At 44.3% G+C, this 19,147-nt stretch overlaps 3 protein-coding genes across 6 annotated transcripts; 1 reads left to right on the forward strand and 2 right to left on the reverse strand.

The window, feature by feature from the left end:
• Positions 1-329: 329 nt before the first annotated feature.
• LOC146714884 (uncharacterized) lies at positions 330-4,403 on the reverse strand. Its single transcript, XM_085451199.1, has 19 exons — positions 4,111-4,403; positions 3,976-4,028; positions 3,804-3,893; positions 3,604-3,731; positions 3,366-3,506; positions 3,222-3,284; positions 2,964-3,125; positions 2,789-2,885; positions 2,472-2,686; positions 2,214-2,364; positions 1,940-2,148; positions 1,750-1,867; positions 1,475-1,680; positions 1,266-1,383; positions 1,017-1,189; positions 866-948; positions 678-796; positions 485-604; positions 330-415 (listed from the first exon to the last, which is right to left on the reverse strand). Exons 1-19 carry the CDS (start codon positions 4,131-4,133, stop codon positions 372-374), a joined length of 2,313 nt encoding a protein of 770 aa, XP_085307325.1. The 5' UTR covers positions 4,134-4,403; the 3' UTR covers positions 330-371.
• A 4,668-nt stretch (positions 4,404-9,071) lies between these two features.
• On the forward strand, positions 9,072-9,542 carry sst5 (somatostatin 5). The gene is made up of 2 exons (XM_085451230.1): positions 9,072-9,266; positions 9,372-9,542. Exons 1-2 carry the CDS (start codon positions 9,144-9,146, stop codon positions 9,540-9,542), a joined length of 294 nt encoding a protein of 97 aa, XP_085307356.1. The 5' UTR covers positions 9,072-9,143.
• A 383-nt stretch (positions 9,543-9,925) lies between these two features.
• On the reverse strand, positions 9,926-18,787 carry trip6 (thyroid hormone receptor interactor 6). Of its 4 annotated transcripts, none has more exons than XM_085451206.1 (11): positions 18,581-18,787; positions 18,184-18,230; positions 16,137-16,353; positions 14,926-15,029; positions 14,716-14,829; positions 14,006-14,596; positions 13,796-13,889; positions 13,518-13,687; positions 13,228-13,406; positions 12,993-13,113; positions 9,926-12,541 (listed from the first exon to the last, which is right to left on the reverse strand). In XM_085451206.1, the coding sequence occupies exons 3-11, from the start codon at positions 16,342-16,344 to the stop codon at positions 12,410-12,412; spliced, it is 1,713 nt and encodes a 570-aa protein (XP_085307332.1). In that variant the 5' UTR covers positions 16,345-16,353; positions 18,184-18,230; positions 18,581-18,787; the 3' UTR covers positions 9,926-12,409. The 4 variants fall into 4 exon arrangements, with proteins under 4 accessions (XP_085307332.1, XP_085307329.1, XP_085307330.1 ...); XM_085451203.1 differs by having other exon boundaries at positions 13,796-13,892; XM_085451204.1 differs by lacking the exon at positions 18,581-18,787 and adding an exon at positions 18,324-18,571 and having other exon boundaries at positions 13,796-13,892.
• Between the last annotated feature and the right edge of the window lie 360 nt (positions 18,788-19,147).

Consider the following 19,147-nt stretch of genomic DNA (forward strand, 5'->3'; position numbering starts at 1 on the left):
CTTGTTTGCAGCAGTGGCTCCTACCTCTGTGCAGAGGTTAGTCTTCTCCGACATTGATATTTGGCATCTGTCACGTAAAAGACAGCTTTAATGCAATATGACCAGTCAAACAGCTGTCACTTTCTAAAACACCAAATATGTACCGGATTCGGTACCACATATGAAAGTGACCTGGTCGGATTTGAAAAGACTGGATTTGTGTTGTTCAAACTGTCATACCATGATCGGATATGGGTCGCATAGGGTCAAAGTCAGATTTGATGCGCTTTCACCTGCAGTGTGAACATAGCTTAAGTGACAAACTGACAAGAATGGATCACATGCTTCATTTAAGTCTTTATTACAAAAACAATAGTGTAAGTCTTAGTTCTTTAAATGACAGTAAATACATTTACTTGTGAAGATTCCTTTAGTCCTGTGGAGAGAAATACAATTTAGACACTTCCAATGCTGGCAAATTCTGTGGTTTAAAAGTTGTGCAGACCTTTGTTTGAGAGATTCTTTAAGAAGCTCGACACTTTGATGTACTTTGCAGAAGGCTGGTAACGAGGTCGTACGGTCACTGATCTCCTGGTGGATGCACTAGTGGGATCCACTGCGGGACCTAGAGTACGAACATAATTTAACTTAACATTTTCAGTGACACCGATAGGCTGTTTAATTGTTAAACCACCCACCTTCAATGATGCGGTTAGAATGCACAATACGACCAACGCCAACTGTGTCAGACTCAAACTTGTATGCCGAGAAGAGGGCATGCAATCCAGCCACAGTATATGTGCACTGCAGCAACACTCTGGAATACAAGTTACATTTTAGTAGTTGAATGGTGAAAACCCAAGTAGTTGAGGGTGAGGATGCATACCTGTTTTTACTGCTCAGATTTTCTGGATTTCTCACAGAGCTGAAGATTATCTCATTTCTATAGGTCACAGAGTCCCTGCCCAGCTAAGTAAAATAAAAGCATTTTAATATATGGTACAAATGACACATAAAAGATAACATTTGCTCATTACCATGATTATAGCTCCACAGTCATTAACAGCAAAAGAAAAGAGAGCCCTGGTGCCATCTGCATCTTTAGGCCGACAGGATTTGTCCCTGAGGCTGGTTTCAGCTGGGCTCTCTCCACTTGGGATTGGCAGAGACAAGTTAGCCACCACGTTCACCTTCCCATTGGTCGAACACACTGCACAGACAATTGAATTTTAACATGATGGGTAACTCCGAGACTGTCTGCAATAGTCAAGACTGGATGCACTTACTGATGAATTCTTTGGGATTGAACAGGCAGGTCTTAACTGTGGACGTCTGGACTTCTGATGTTTCACGAACTCTCACAAGGATCTCAAAAGTTCCTGAGAATCCCTTCAAAGTGACGTCCTGCCAAACACATGCAGCACTTCTACATTTAAACACAATTCAAGCCTATTAAGAACAAACTGATCATGCCAACAGCATTTCCCTCATCTACCTGGTATTTAAACCCATTCGTGAATAGCGGCACATCAAGCCGCAGACTCTGGCTGTCATTACTGAAGATGTAGCCACGCCGGTCTGCCAGGTCTGAGGTTAGCACGTCCGAGCCGATGGCAAGCTCCCAAAAGTAATCAAAAGGGCGATGGTCCAGCTTAAAGTGTATGCTGGACTCCGAACAGTTGGCATCAAAGACAGGAGGCGCTGTTGGATACAGGATTATTTAATACCATTTCATGCTTGAGCCAAAGACTGAACAGGTTCAAGACTTACAGACACGAGTTAGAGCTGTGACTGTCGTTGCATGATAGTAAGGCTCATTTCCAGGCTGAACAGCCAGTGTGTAGTTGACATTCAGGATGTGCTGCATTGCCACGGCTTTTCTGGAGAACTAACAGGAAACATTTTAAGAACCAGTATGAAATACAGGGGGGGGGGGGGGTGTTTTAATCCCAAAGATTACCTGCAGTTTGACAATAGGATCATCAAAAAGCACCGTCAGTGTGTATCCATGGGTGCCGTTGGGGTGGAGAACTTCAGTGACCTTGTAGGTGCTCGTATTTGTAAGTGGCAAAGTAAAGTCTCGTCCATTCAGCTGAATAGAAACTAACACCACGTCTTCAGGGACACCGCCGAGATAGATGGTGAATGAGCGCTCTCTTGCAAGAGTTTCTGAAACAAAAAGCCCATCAGAATATGACCACAGCGATGTGATGCAGTGCATTAGATACACTTACGATTTTCAGTGAAAATGTGGCATCGCAGCAGGGGAGTGACTATAATCCTGTGAAAACGAAGCCTGGCTGCAATCTCAGCCTCGTCGACTGAGATCTGCTCCAAGTAGAGATGAAAAACGTAGTATTCGTAGAGGTCTCGAGACACAAAGCTCTGCAAGAGAGTCAGACTATGTCACTAATATTTCGTCTTAACCTGAAAGCTCTGCTGTGATTAGAAGACCTGCCGAGTCCAAGTCTACAGCTCTAGTGCCTTCTTACCTTCCTGTATCCTCCTTCAGCTTTGTAAGGAATACTGACTTGCAGGGTGGTGTTAACCTTCTCCACGGTGTAGCCCCTCTCCTCTGCAACTTTCTTCTCCACAAGTTTCCCATTGGCTCCAATGCTGACCTCAGTCTCATTTAAGGGAGACACCAGACTGTGGAGCAGCTCAGAAGTCTCCCAAATCATATAGCCACCGTCATATGACCCATTATCTGTGGACACGCCATTATCGTTTCCTTATAAGTATTTGGGTTAAAAAAAACAAACAAAAAAACCCAAAAGCACCCCCCCAAAACACCAGGATTAATACTGACGCATCGAGCAAGCAGCCAACAGATCGACCACAAGGACAACCCAGCTTTGCCTCGAGAACAGGACTGCATGGACCACCTCTACTGGAACGCCATTCACCTGGAAAAACACAAAATTGGAAGTTTTACATAAGCTGGGAATAAGATAATCAACCTTTACAGTTTCTCATCCCTTTACCTCAGTGCTGAAAGAATGGGGTTGCTCATACGGTGTCCGAAACACAAGCCTCTCATCTGTGAGAGCAAACACGTAACCCAGCTTCCGAGCTTCAGAGAGGTTCATGGGCAGAAACTGATCCTCTGCTCTTTGAAACATCACCTTCCAATCTGAGTAAAGGGCCTAAGAGGAAATATTTCAAGAGAAGCCCACCCAAATTTGTAATTTTAGCTGTGCATAAACATTAGGTTTGGCAGTTGCACTTAAGGTGAAACATACGGGTTTGAAAGCAGAATCGCCGTTTTCCACATACGGACACGTTGCTTCACTCCTCACCGACACCTGCAGGAAATCCAGGATTATAAGAGAGCTCAAGGAGTTCCCTGGATTAAAAAAAATGCTACAGGTTGAATCCAAGCTTACTTCCATGTAGTTGACCTCACAGGTAACCTCTCGAGGAGACCACGGGAGTGACAGAGTGCAGGTCTTGTTCAGCGCATATGTGGCCTGCTTGCCTCCACGTGTTACAATCAGGTTGAAGTTGAACGTGAACACTTCATCATCCTGTGTAAGCGCATGGGAACACCAGGTTGCCATCACAGAGAACAGACAACACTTAACGTGCAGTAATTAAGTCTGGATAAATTGCGTTGGGGCATACTGCATCATTAGTATGGCAGCTGAAGTAAGAGGCTCTGAGCTCCACGTGGCCGAGAACTGGGAGAAGACTGATGGTGTATCCACACTCTGCCGCGTACTCCTCGGTGATGGAGTGTACGCCTGTGCTGTCTGGGCGACAAGCCAGAGGTTAGTGAGATTTAACATGCACCAGGATGGAGTTACAGCCAGTCAGAGACTCACCGACAGCCTCAAAGCGAGGTTTATCCCCAGCAAAGGAGAGACCAACAGCTATCATGAAGTAACGCTCACGACACTCCATTTGAAGAACTCCTGCATGATTAAAGGTTTTAGAGATTGCTTTTGCATTGCTTTTCACAGCTGCTCTTACGAGAAGCAAACATTTAAAGCTCACCACTGGGAATATCACGCGTTGAAGCTGTCCGCAGCGACAGGAGAAAGAGCACTCTGTAAGATAAAACGGATTTAAGTCTCATGGAAGAAAGCTGCTTGAGGAGCAACTCATAAACTGGTGTGGAAAACACCTTACCCAAGGCAAAAACAAAAGGCCATAGCCACTGATCTGTTGGTAGTGTCTAAAACTAGCCTGGATGCTAGCTAACCAACACAAGCTCAACTGTCGCGTTGCATATCCTGGTCACACTGGCACCATGCAGTGCTGAAACCCAAACCAGCTTTTATTACCACACCAGCCGGGCAACCGCTACACCCCCATGTGTAGCCTGTTAGAAATCAAGCCGTCTTTCAATCAGCAGTCATGGCAGCACAGGTGTTGCCAATAACAACACCAAGAGTCCTTCACTTGTGACCATAGTGATACGAAGCTTCATGGTATGGGAGCTTTTTTTTTTTTTATATCATCCATAAATCAACGTTTCAGGTTGTCATCTTATTTTCTCAAATGTTTGAGTTAGTAGGTCAAATTTTTTGATTCATGGCTGATTTTTAGTGGGAGAAACATTCATGTGTCATTAATGCTCAAAAAGAAGAATTAAACACGTTCATGCCACACTTCCCATTTTACTTTAAGAACAGACTCTAAGAACATATTGATAGCGTGAGAACTGATATCCTTGGATGGTCATCTTAACCACATAGGTCTGGCTGTGAGTACTGAAGCTCCACCCACAAACTTCCTGTTTGTGAGTTGGAGCCAATCCAAAGAATGGTGGCTTAAGGGGGGAGGAGTTAAATGGGTTGTTTCAAACAGAAGATGAACAACAGCTTGTATTTTAATGCTTTATGAATAAACTGACACTGCCCTTCTTCAATAAAATGTAAGCTTCCATCAACAAAGTTTATTCATTGAGTCTTTAATATTTTGATTTTTCATGGTTTGCAAAGAAAAACTAAAAGTAGTAGAATGTAGTAGATATGTCTCTGTCAGACACATACATTGTATTTATACACAGTGGTATAAAGGATTTTGTGTATCTGTCCTTTTAGCAGTTGAGCTGAATCAGTCTGTTAGAGAAGATGCTCTGCTGCCTGACCAGTAAGTGGTTTGATCAGTCACTTCCTCTCCACAATAACTTCAAAAGTCTTCAGTTTGCAGCCAATCACAGAGCCAGCCTTTCTGATTAGTTCGTTGGTGTCATCAGCTCTGATGCTGCATCCCTCCTCAGACCACAGCAAAGTACACAGCACCCACCACAGCTAACAGACAGAAAACTCAATAAATAAGCTTTCTCAGCTCTGTATGGACACAGCCTGGTCTATACAGATCTACCAGTTCAGCCTGTGATCGATGTGGATGCCCTGATGCTTGTACTCCTCCACCACCAGGATAAATGCAGGTCGTGTAGCCGTCCTCCCAATCGTCTCTGGTATCCTCATTCAGAGAGCAGATATCCCACCCCCAGACCACTCCACAAAATCATTCAGTCATCAAATTCTGCAGAATCACAGTATTTCTGTTGGTGGCATATGCTGGAGATGTACTCAAAATCTTCCTTGTATGAGGTGAACATGAATGGAGACTCACCTGTGCAGTAAGAAGCTGTGAGGCGCCCACATTGGCGTGGACGTCTGCGGTATATAAAAGCACCCGTGATGATTCACTTCAAAGTCAATTTTAAAAAAGAGAAAAAAAAGAGCCAAAAAGACAAATTTTAGGCCTTAATGTAAACTCCGAACCACGTTTGACGTGAAAACTCGCTGAAGTCAGAAACTGGATGAAAACACGATGCTACAGCGACACCTAGTGCTGAAAGCAGGGTGTGTCACTGACTGCCAGCTTTGATGAAGAAATGAAAACATGGCACACAGGAAGCGCTTGGATAAACAGATTTCGCTACATAATAACGAAATTGATCATAAACGTCATAAAGCCTAATAGATGAAGGTTTTCTGGAGGCTCTGTGAGTGCCTGTAAAAATGTATCTGCATGCAGAGTAGCAAGAAAGAGGATGAAAACTGCCAACTCAAGCTCGGGAAGCAACTAAATAGTAAATGTGCATCAGTATTAGATCATTTTATGTCACTTTAAAAACTGGCATCAGTGAGTTAAAAATATCAGAATTTTACAGCATGGGTGGGGATTCTGTCTGCACCTGTATTGTTATTATTATTATTATTATAGGTGATGTTATGTCACGAATCTCTCTGACAGTCATCTAGGTTAAAACACCTGCTGTGGTAAGACTCTCAGTAAATATGACTCCAGGTGACGATGGATATTTGGCTCTAGTGTCATACATGTCTAGTTTTTTTGTGAGCCACGTTAGTAAATACCGAGGCGTTGACTCAGGGTGACTCAATTTTATTTATAAATCGGCAAATCACAGCAACAGTCACCTCGAGACGCTTTATATTGTAAGGTAAAGACCCTCCAATAATACAGCAGAACCAGGCTCAGGGAGGAGCAGCCACCTGCTGTGACCAGTTGTTGGTGAGGGGAAGGAGACGAGACAAAAGACACACTGTGGAAGAGAGCCAGAGTTTAATAATATATCATGATTAAATGCATAATGGTGTATAAACACTTGGTGAGTGACAAAGAAACACTGCATCATGGGAAGGCCGCAGCAGCCTAAAATTATCGTGGCGCAACTAAGGGAGGATTCAGGGTCACCTGATGAGAACAGGTCCAGATGTGACATTTGGGTCAGATATCTCACATAGGCATCCTTATTCATTATCTCAGACCTCTCTATTTAATCCCAGGCGGCACAGCTGGATGCCCGCTCTGACTCAACAACGTCCAGAAAATGTTACTTTAAGTCAAGTCCCGTCATGAATAAAGACTGAGTAATCAGACAGAGTCCCGTGGAGAGGACAGTCACAGAAAAGGTCACTCTCTTTTTACAAAATGAGATGTGAAAATGGTTTTTTCTTCATTAGTTGGCCCGGTGTTCGAGCACTCCTTTATTCCAGCTGGTTGCTGAGAAGTTCTTTTAGAAATGTGATGACTTTTTTAAATGGCAGAAACAGTGTATCAAGTGAACATGTCAGTCACAATCAATAAAGCTGACTTGATAGTCGGTTCGCTGTGAATCAGTATTTAAGTATTTTTGTTAAACGTTTCTTAAAAACATATCTTCACCAAGGTCTTGATGTTTTTCTGACTTCCTGTCCTGCTGAAAGAGTAGAAAACTGAGTAAATGCAGTATTTATACCTCCAAGCAGGCGTCAGAATCGATCCAGCAGTACCAGAAATATTGCCTTTTGTATTTTTCACACTTCTCTTCCTTTTCAAAATTTGCCTACATTACCCACAATGCAACCACTGACTACTCTTTCAAAGAGTTGAGGATGTTAAGCCTGAGATTGTCATGGCTCTGGGTCAGCTGGCCCAGTGTTTAGTGGTTTTTGGATATTTTATTTTTTTATTTAATTCTATGAATTCCCAGTGTTGTGTTTTGTTTATATGATTTCTTGTATTTATTCTCTTAGTGTATTTAATCGATGTTCGTGCCAGAATGACCAACAAAGCTGCAATGGCTGACTAGTGACAAATATTGGGTGAAGAACGGGACACCATCCCACAGCAGTGTGTGACCGAGCAGGTGGCCAGCAGGAGGAGGTGGTGCTGCTCAACCCACAAGTGGATTTTCATTACAAATGTAGCACCATTTAAGGTGGAATAAACTTTCCAACAGTATAAGATTTATTGCCAAGAACAAAGAAATAGTTAACCAAACACAAACTTAGTTTATTAATGAAATGATGTAACCTATTATAAATCAATCACCAGTTTGCGACACGAGCTTCACATAAACGTTACTCGACAGCATTTACATCCTCGGTGGTTGCACTCCATCCGTCCTTCGAGCAAGCAAAGCAAAGCAGCCTAAATCATGACGCTCCCTCCGCCGTGCCTTTCCTCCTTCATTGTGGAGCATCATGGGGACTTTCCAGTGTTGAACATTTCACTGTGTTTTTGCAGCACTAGTTTCCCTTGTGGTGTCCTTTCACTGACACCATCTTAATTCAGTCTTCTGACAGCGGACTCGTGAATGCAGATTTCACCAACAAGGACCACAACCTCAAAAATGATGGGCAGCATTTGTTTAAACAAATATCTAGATGTGAAACTGTCGTTTGAGGGAAGAAATCCTCCCGGCCCGGGCGGATCCCTGCTGCTACTGAGAAGAGGAGGTGAAAAAACGAGTAAGCGGGATGGAAACTCAATCACAGAGAAAGCATTTGAAGACACACAAAACAGAGGAGGAGTGTATTTCTTTTAGGGGCAACCCTGAAATTTCTCTTTGAGTTAGTCTTTAATGTTACTTAAATAGCAACTTTCTACTCAGTTGAGAACTCAAAGCACTTTCTACTGTAAGCGTGTCACCAGACACTCCAGCGGATGAGTCAGGCTCAGCATCTTGCCGATGGAGCCTGCTCTACCACCACCACCACTACACTTACATCAAGCGTTTTGTTGGCGAGTTGACATTTAGATGTTAACTCCTCTCTCCTTTATTTCCCCATTGACTCAAAGTGACGATGGCGTGAAGGGTGGGGGAGTGTTGGAAGGGTTAGCTGTGTCCAGGCAGCCTCATTAACATTTGAGTCACACTGTGTTATTAGCAGCACTGAACGGTGTTGTTGCGCTCCAGACCCCTGCAAAGCTGCTGTGGCTAATTACGAGTGGCAGAAGTTACCTCAAAAATCACAGTTTTTTGGATTTAATGGATCTCATTTAAAGTTAATGCAGCATGAGTGCCGATCGGCCTGAAAACCACCTCTGTCACTTTTTGTCGGATGCGTTTGGGAGCTGGTTCGTCCACGCCATCGTGCCCAGTGATGACCTTATCCTGTCCGGTGACACGTCTGTTCACAGCCTCTGTCACACACACACCTCCTCACTGCCTCACAGCCAATCCTCTCCACCAATCACATCCTTTTGTTGGCTTGAGGATGAGGAGGATTTGAAGATGAAGGTGCCTATTTATCAGCTCAGCTCATCATGATACCCTTCAGCTCCCGCACCTCCTACATCCCGATTGGTTAGGGTTTCTTATAGTTTGGGGATTTTTGCAGCACCGCACATCTCCAGCGTTGAAAGCAGAGTCCGGGAACGTAAGAGCTGAGTTGTTCTGTCTGCGGTTCGAGGCGGAGATGTTTCGCTCTCAGGTGCTTCTCGTGGCTCTGGGTTTGTCTGTGCTGCTGGTGCGGGTGAGCACGGCTCCATACAGCGACATGCTGACAGAAACACTGAGAGCAGACCTCACAAATGACAAGGTGAGTAAATGCTGCATCAGGAGCTAAAATATATAAACAGTTTTGTACTGGAACAGGTGTTTGAACTTGAGGAACCCCGTCCCCTCCATTTCTGTCCTCCTTTAGGATCTGACTCACTGGCTCTTGCTGAAGTTCATGGCTGAACTGATGGCGGCGAGAGGAGACGAGACGCGGCGAGGCAGGGAGGAGGTGACGAGGCGACACCTCTCTCTGTCCCAACGAGAGCGCAAAGCAGGCTGCCGCAACTTCTTCTGGAAGACTTTCACCTCCTGTTAACAGCAGGAGTATCTTTTGTTTTTACGGATCAGCCGACGCATGTTTGCTTTCTTTGTGGTAACCGGATTATTTACCGTAAGATAACAAATGTGCAGATACTTTAAGTTTTAAAGACTAATAAAATTATATGTTTCAAGACCGGCAGGTACACACTTCTGAAATAAATTTTCTGATTTTAAATCCTGAATTCTTGCTTTTTTGTGAAGCTGGTACCGATGAGATATCCCGATTCTGTCTGCATCAAACCCCAGCTTTCCTGGATCCTACATTTCCCACAATGCAAGTTGATATCATCTTTTGGTAATGTGTTTTTGTTTTTTTTAACTTTTGAACACAGTGCAGCAGATATCATTAGAGGGAAATCATTCACAGATAGATACAAGTTACTTTTTTGATAAAGCCATTTAAGAACATGAGTGACAGTGACTGGCTCAGCTTGCAATGTAAAAAGCATTATATAAATCACAGATAACACTGATTAACCTGGCGAATGTAACGAATACCTGGGCAGCACCGTTACGCATTAGTCTCCCCGCAGGAAGAAAAAGATTCTGGGTCTGAAACCTGTGCAGAGACTTGTCAGGATAACTGGTGATTTACATACATGAAATTCACTGAACTGCAGGTTTAATGTGCAGCCCTAGTTTTATACGGCTAAAAATACGGCTTTTTGCTTGGAACAAACATACAAATTTTGGTGCCTGTGCCCACTTTTTAGACCTCAGCCAAGTTCGTAATTGTGATAACTCGAGAACGAGGAGACGTGGGAGCTTCAAACTGAATCTTTCAGATGAATCTCTGTGACCTCAAACTCAAGGTCAAAGTCAAGTTGTCTAAAAATTTTGTGAATGTGATAACTTGAGAAGTCACTGAGGTGTAGCACTGATGGTTGTTTTAAAAGATTGTTTTAGTTATCAGCAGCACTTGATGGTGTTTGTTAAAATGCCAGAATCACCTCTTTGCTAACGTTTTAACCACCGAGCTCCAACTCAACACTTTAAACTGAATCCACAACAAGGATCGTAATCCGTGACTGAAAAGGAAAGAAAACTCCAAGATCCGAGGAGCGTGACGCATGCTGGCGTGAATCAGTGTGTTGAGTGAGTTGCGAGCACTGTGAAATGTTTAAAAAAAAACAAAACAGATTAGCACATCACGAGATAAATGAAGAGATGCCGACGACTGGAGCGTTTTAAAGTGATCGTGTTGTGTCACCGAAACAAAAGCAGAATTCACAGAAACACACAAACACAAAAACAGTTTCAAACCAGGACAGTTATGGAGCTGAATGACATCCTTGAGGTAAGGCTTTCACATTTCTAGCCCTTTAAGTTAAACACGTACAAAATGCGGACGGAGAGACAAGAGGTTAAACACAGTTATAACAAATACTGCAGCTCCAAAGGCTCAGAGTATGACTACTTTGCCTCCATAAATGAAGACTTGTAATCGAAAACAAAAAAAATCCATTTAAGGGGGATAAACAAAGTCATCACCTTAAAAGAAAGGGGACCCTATCATGCTTTTCTTTACTTCTTTATTTCCAATTACTGTGCTAAACTGTAGGTGATGTCATAGAGTAGGCTTAATCATAAGCACATAAGCCACCTGCTGGTCTAACCATTTGTTTGTGAGGGGCAGCCAATCAGAAGAGAGCTGGTTTTAAAAGAAGGGGAGGTGCAAAACAGCTCAGACAGAGACAGCAAGTTTTTGATTATTTCAGACTGAATCATTGCAAAGCTGCTCTACTTGAGTTCAAAATTACAGCACAACAGGTCCCCTTTAAATTCAGCACTCATTACCCCCTAACGGTGCCTTCACACCAAACGAGAAACACAAGTTTTGCTAATCCATAAGTCATCTGCCCCTTTAAACAGATTATCACTTTTAAATGCTTTTTTCCTTTTTAACGTTTCCCCAAATGGCACATTAAACAAAATCTTTACAAGAGGCTTTGAGCTTTTGCACACCAGGATGCCTCGTAAGTGAGCCACACCCTGTTTTCCATTAGACAAAGTGAGTTTGACTTCATTGCACCGTCATTTTCAATGTAACATGTCAAGTATCAAACAAACAAGCATCGAACAAAGATTGTGTTTCGTAGACATTCAAAAATGGCAAAAAAAGAGAGAAAAGAGTCTTATTACAAGTTGTGAGTAAGCGACTAGTAACATGATGCTGTAATGCTGAGAAGCGTGACAAAGAATCTGTCCTAACAAATCTCGTTCTAAAGAAAAATAAGCTGTTGGCTGTCAAACTGCTACACATTCTTATCGTCTACATTTCCTGCTCTATCAGGCTACGTCACCGCACTGCACTACAGGCTACACGCGTTCCACAACAACCCGCAGCAGATTCACTCAAACCCACCTGTTATGTACAATCACAGTTGATTTTGTGTGCTTTTAATATGCATTTCGATGCAAAACGCTGCCTACTCTCTAGCCTGGTTCAGACAAACCATAATCCTGATTATCACGCGTGTCCCTTATCTGGAAAAAAAATCCTTATTTTCAGGTTGAAATCTGTAACGTCCGTGTGTGCTTTCATTGTCTTTGAAAGTGTTAACAATAAAATAAAATGACATGTGCAAGGAATATGTGGGCAGTACCGGAGTGGATGAATGATAAAGTGGAGCCCAAGCTGCCTGCAGGTCAGGCCACTGTCGTACAAACGCTGAGCTAAACATTACAAACGATGTACCAAAGAGTAAAGGAAATGAAGCGGGAGAAGCCGAACACCAGTGAGGAGGAAGTAAAAGTAACGATTTTCTACCGACACTGTGAGTGAACAAGCTGCTATCAATAATGTGCCGGCTGTCCGTGGATCTGTGAGGCCGGGAGCGAAGAGGTTCAGGTAGAGATTTGTTAGCAGTCGGTGGAGATTTTGGCCGAGAGGTCCTGGATGCGGCGTGCGCTGCAGCTCTTGCACAGGATGTGGCCGTCCAGCGGGTAACAGCCTCGACCGTCGCCTTCAGACGACAGCAGGAGACCACATTCCTGACGAAAAGAGGCACTCGGGTCACTTCAGATAAACGCTCACAAGGACTGCCGAGTTTTGTGTTTTGAACTCTTCGTCAACTATGATGAACTTCACACTTTGATCAGCAAGTCCACATTTAGATTCCCCAGATTACTGTGATTGATTTATGTCAACACACTGAGCTGTTTCCACCTAAACCTGCAGTTTAGAGATTAGCAACGCCATGCTGATGTTTATGGACTACTTTATTCTCACAAGAGAGTTCACTGTGTTAATTATATGTAATGTTTAATGTAACCAGGCTTTCTCCTGCCTTGGAAAGGCGCCGGAATTGAGGCTGTTACTCCATTTCCCTGAAACTGATCCCTTTTCCTCTTATTTTTAAATAATTTATTCTCAGAAAAAAGGGAATTCATAAAGCTTTTCCTCGATATATGCCAAGAGATCTGCTTGATTGGGAAAGCTCACCTCACAAACGTAACAATTAACATGGAAGCTGCGGTCCAGGGCTACAATCCTGACGGTCTCCTCCTGCCCCGGCTCGGGCATGATGGGCTCCCCACACACCGAGCAGCGCGGCGCGTACTTCCTGTCAGACACAACAAGCATCCAAGCTCAGAGTTAGTTTAAGCACCTCTGTCTCGGCCTCAGTTCACAGTCGCAGCCTGCAAACGCTGTTTAGCTCGCACAGTTCAGCGATTACCTGTGAAAGTCCTCTATGCAGTGTATCTGAGACGTGGCGTCCACTGTGAAGGGCACGCCGTCCAAACAGCAGTTACAAATGACACACGTGAAGCAGCGAGGGTGGTAGGCTTTCCCCATGGCTCGCAGGATGCGGTCCAGAATGGGTTTGGAGCACTTTGAGCAGCGCTCTAGTGTGCTCTTAAGAAAAACAGATGGAAATAAAAACAGGGTTGAGAGAGGACCACTGAAAAACGAGGGAGAGCAAATCTCTCCGGTTTGAGGAAATATGAAAACAGCTCATTCACGTACGATGTAACAGCTCTCGCAGTAACTCTTCTTGTCGAGAGCGTAGAAGGGTTGTCCTCGCAGACGTGCGTGGCAGGTGATACACGTGAAACACTCCACGTGGAAAACCTGCTCCATGGCGATGCAGCCGCTGCCATCGCCGACCACGTTGTCTCCGCAGCGGGCGCAGCGACCTGAAGGTCGGCATGGAAACGGACAAGAAAAAAGTCATTAAGATGAGCTTTCCTCTTAAACTATTTTTAGATTTATTGCTGTGATGTGCCACTAGTAACAACTGATACCAAAATAGTCCTCAGCAGGCGGGTGGTTCATATCATACACCAGCTTCTTGGTGAGCCGATCCAGCTCTTCCTCAGGCCTGGGCGTTGCTGCCCCCTGCTGGAGGAAAGAGGACACATGAATCACACAAAGTTTATTTGATTTTTCAGAACACCTGGACCACAAATCAATTTGTGTTTGTTGTATGAAAAAAATAGAAGTTGCGTTTCTACCTTGCTCGACTGATAACCTGGACCCTGTGCGGCTCCCGACCCACTCTGATTATTTTCCATCGCTCTCTTAGACACAGGAAGCTGGTTAACTCTTCCTCCAGACCCTGAGCCGCTCCCCTTATACCCCCCCTCAGAGTGCATCTCCTGAACCTGTGAGCCGGGATGTGGAGGGTACCAGCCCTGGGGAGCAGTTTGAGTCTGGGGCGGGGGTCGTGACACGTGCTGGCGAGGAGGAGGCGGAGTGTATGCCTGTTCAGCTTGCCTCCCTGTCTGAGAGTAGGTGACTGGCTGCGCTGTCTTGACCTGGACGCTGAACCTGGGCCCCGTAGGAGTGGACGCTGTGGTGTAGGAGGCTGGGACGGGCTGAGGGTAAGGTTTAGGGGTAGAAGTGGTGTAGTAGTCCTGCTGGTGGGAGGTGGAGTACTGAGGTGTCTGATGCTCATTGGGGTAGGGAGGTGCTGGGTGGTATTGGCTCTGGGGATGAGGGTTGTAGCTCATGGATGGGCGACCCTGAGGAGGGGCAGCGCTCTGGTGTGCAGGCTTGTAGTGATCCGCTGAGAGGTATTTGTTGTAAGGCACGTTGTCATAGAGCTGTGGGGAGGCGGAGAATTAATAAACAGGCAAATAAAGAGAGATATCAACATTATTCATTGTTTAATTTATCAATTAAGTACATGTAAATCATTTTGAGCTAATCAAGCTTGCCGTACTTGAGTGCTGGAGTCCTGCGGGTGGCTGTCCAGATCAGCCAACATACTGGTGAGGGAGTCAATTTCAGCATCGATTTTGGAGTGGTAGTTTGCTGGCTTCTCTGGGCCACGATGCTAACACCAGAACAGCATAAGAAACCTGTCAGCTGGTTCTGAAACCCTTCAAATCTTTAGTTTCTTGTAGGCAAAGCTACTGACATGTCCACTCACCATCATCTCGTAGCTGTCCATGTGAGGGCTCCAACTGCGGTCTTCTTTAGGACCGTGTGGAGACGGGTAATAGTGATCACCAGATGAATGATGCATGGGTCCACCTAATGTTTTAGAGAACAGATATTGGAAATGAATCCAAAACCGTCTTTTTAAAGCACAACATCACAAAGCAGATCTTCACTAAAGAGATTCGCTCTGACATTCATGCGATGCATCGCTGGTTGCTGAAACACTCGTTCTACCCACGTTAACCATGAGAGATCTTTCAGTCATGATTCTAATATGAGTAAGAAACGCTACAGGCCTGAATCTGTTTCCAATTAAACAAAAATCTAAAAAGTGAAGAGTCAGTATTCCAGCATAGCCACATCCGATTTGTTTCTATCAGACTTTTAGTCACTTACTTCTAAATATTCTCATTGTTTTACCCCTGAAATACACCAGTGTTTCAGGAGTGTCCCCAGTGGATCTCTCCTCTGTATCACTTAAGAATACCACGGCTTACTTTTTCTAAATGGAGGCAAAAGATACAGGGAGGAGTCACCTCAAGGCACTTCATTCTTTAAGGTAAAGACCCTACAATCAAACCCCTAATGAGGAAGCAACTGGCGACAGTGGGAAGGAAAAACGTCCTTTTAACAGGAAGCAACCTCCGTCAGAGCCAGGCTCAGGGAGGGACAGCCATCTTCTACAATCGATTGGGGAAAGAAAAGAAAAAAAGGACATCGCTGGGAGAAAGACGTCAGGACACAGGAACAGGATAAAGAATCTGGTCAATTTTCAAAATAAAAGACCTTGCTTCGACCACAATCTCCGCTTCTAAAACTCTGACGATGTGATATGACACCATGTAAAAAGGATAGAAGAAAACAGGGTCACAGCCACACACTCGGTGTATTTCAGAGGTCAGCAGAAACTTTTACAAATTCAAAAAACTTGCTTTTTGACATTTAATACTAAAAAGACTTCGGTAAACAAACTTTATTTGTGACTGCTAGAGCCTTCCTAAATATAACTGCTACAGGAAGGGATCATCATTATTCAGCCTAACATCTGCACATCAGCAGCAGAGGATGGATATCATGCAGAGTTTATAGAGTTTTAGGATTTTACAGCTCCTTTCTCCTGATTGTAACATAAAAACATCGGTGAGTTGAGTTTCAGATGCTTTCAGGACGATACAGCCGCGTGCCGAGTAGCCTTCTTACCTGTGGGCCCAGTTGCCATGTACCTGTTGGCCATCCCTCCTCCTCCTCCTCCATTCTGATCGTAAGGACCATATTTTGGTCTGAAATCAGGCGTGCCCTTCTTCATAGGGGCTCGATAGATTGCTCCACCAGCAGAGTGGGACATCTGGGGGGCGGCTCGCTCTGGGCTGTCCAGAGTCCTCGGTGGCAGCCAGGTGGGACCGGACATGGCAGGTGTCTGAGGTGATGCAAACATTTATGTCACATTTTTCTGTACATAAAAGTTCATTAATACAATATGACTGATACGTGCTTTTAACCTGTAACAATAATAAGAAAATTGACTTTAACCTCCTGGTATTTTTTTCATGCTTTTAGGCTTAATTCGTGTATTCGAGCTCAGCTGTGGCTGTTTTGCACATTTATGCCGGAGGTAACCAATGGAAACTAAGGGATGCTTCAGACTTTGTTTCCTATGGCAACGGGCACACACGGCTTGAACAATGGGCTTCTGGTTGAAGAGCAGGAAGAGAGAAGCTGGACTGCAGGGCTCGGGGATTTCCAGCAGGATTGCACACGCCTGAAAACATGTGCGAGTGTGTTTTTGTGCGTTTCACGACACAAACGGTGACGGAAAAGATCGCCAGCACACCCGTTCACACACACACAGATGTACAGTGACATAAACAGGTGCAAATCTGCAGCTACCCCTCGTCTGTTTATCCGCCACAATAGTTATTGTCTTTTCATGTTTACACACCAGTATCATTTATTTCCAAATGAAGCTGGGAGAAAAACACGGCAGGAAATGTTGTACCGTGATATGCATCTGTATACGCATAAACACCTGGCTCATAACAATATACTATGTATTCTCAGGACAAGCTCACAGCTGAGCTGAAAAAGTGCCGACTTGCACGTGAGGGGCGTAAAGCCGCTCCTGTTACATAAGAAAAAAAAACATCTGGCATGTTTTACTGTTATCTGTATTGTGTATTTTTGAGCAAATATGACTGTAATAACACTGAGGCCAGACAGATTTCAGGCCATCACTTTGGTGTCTGCGCTTTCATCATTTTACAGAATACAAATATAGCTGACTCATCAAACTTTACAGACAACATAAAACAAGAGCAAGCACATATGAATGCAAGCTATGGACACAAAGCTAAAATGGACTGAGAGGCACAGCGAATCACAGCTACGTACTGTCAGAGTGGAGAAATTAATAGCCCACTCAGACTGATTGTATGTGGGTCGTGTGGCCATCATAAGAGGATTATACTGACGGATGAGAAGATGAGGTAGTCACACAGAAAAACAATTCCCAAACATTAGATTTAAGCTTTTACCCCTCTCCCCTTTCATTATATTAAGATTTGGAGTCATTTATCAATAAACCACACAATGTCAGGGTGGACTTTACATGATAATACACACTGACCACGTGGAAGAAAGAGTGACCCAACACCTCCACTGACCACCCGTTTTAACACCCCCTGTCTGAATCCGGATGAGCACACACTCAAATCCCAGGATCCAGAACAGGAAATTAATCCCATCTGTTATATCACTTAGACCGTCTTGTTACCTCTTCGTGTGGAGTGAAACACAAAGCTATGTGTGTGAGCTGGGCTGGGCTGTACGGGAGGCGCAGCAACCCGTGAAATGTCAAAGTTGATGCTGACTGCAGCAAGAAGCGTGAAGGAAACGGGAACAGAGGCACAGGACATCCGGGATTTTTGGAAAATCGAAATGAAATGCACTGGAAGCACTTTAGTAACACACAATATTAAAAGAATAACAGATTAAATTTTAATTTAATTATTTATTTCTAATTTTAATAACAGGTCGTTATTTTGTAACATTTAGGCTTTTATTCTGAAGCTCGCTGCTCTGTTTGCGTTAACTCATCTGACAGAGTGTCGCCTGAAAAGGTGGCGATCTGTGCTAAACGGAGTAAGAGGAAGACAAAATGACTGAAGTCATACCGGGAAACGTTTTTTGTAAATATGTATACATTTTATTTTGTGCTATATAACACGAACGGCATCAGATCGTCTCCTACCTTTCACAGTACCGTTACAGAGAGCCTCCTCTCTCCTTCGGTGTCATCTAAAAATCCAGAAACACAGCAGGATAGTGAGGAAACAAGCAGGCGCATCACAGATACACGAGCGACATGTTTGTTCTGCTTTTTTCACTAACATTTTTCTTCTCTCGTGAAAGACAAACTGCTCAGCTGCTCGTCCAAAACTGTCCTCCGTACCCCACACATGTGAAAACACACAGCATTTTAAGCGCTCCAAACCGGGGCTAACCGGCCGTGATTAACTTTAGTAACAGCCTTGTTTACTTGTTTGCTAGCCTGTTTTGAACTCGAGCAAAGCTCGTGCCTCTCCCTCGGGCTAACTTCAGCCGAACAGGAAACAAAGCAGCCAGCCAAAACGCACCACGACACATACCGTGTGAAATGAGCCACACCAACGCGACCTACGCCTCCATCCAAACGCTCCCAGGCCGGGGAAAGTTGTCCCGGAGAAACTTTCCTTCTGCTTCGGCGTGGCTAACCTACTTTGTCCCGGATCCAGAGGCCTTTAGCAGCAGCAGCGGCGGCCGCAGATCCTCACTGCATTCCCACCGTGTGACGTCGTTGCTGCGCGCGTGTACGTGCGCGCGCACGGAGACGTGGGGGGTCCGTCACATCTACAGGCTGCCCCCCCCAAAGAATACACTCAAAACTCCAACATAACACAGATACCAGACTGCTAAGTTTGAACAGAATAACCCCACATGTGTAATTACACCAGTATATGGATTATATTAAGTCTGAGACCGCCACTGAGCTCTGCTTCCCTTTGGACAAGGTGGGAAAGTCATGTGTTTCAGCACCCGAAACATTACCACCAGCTATAACAGGCCAGCTTTAGTAAAACAGAGAAGCTCAGTAGATTACTATAAAATAATATGACCAGAATTCTCCAAAAAGGTGACTATGGTAAAAATTATACAAACCAAAATGTCTTGACGCA

This window comes from Copadichromis virginalis, linkage group LG3 (assembly GCF_057382275.1).
Source record: "Copadichromis virginalis isolate Kocher_CV1m ecotype Utaka linkage group LG3, C_Virginalis_male_GT1.1, whole genome shotgun sequence".
NCBI lineage: Eukaryota > Metazoa > Chordata > Actinopteri > Cichliformes > Cichlidae > Copadichromis > Copadichromis virginalis.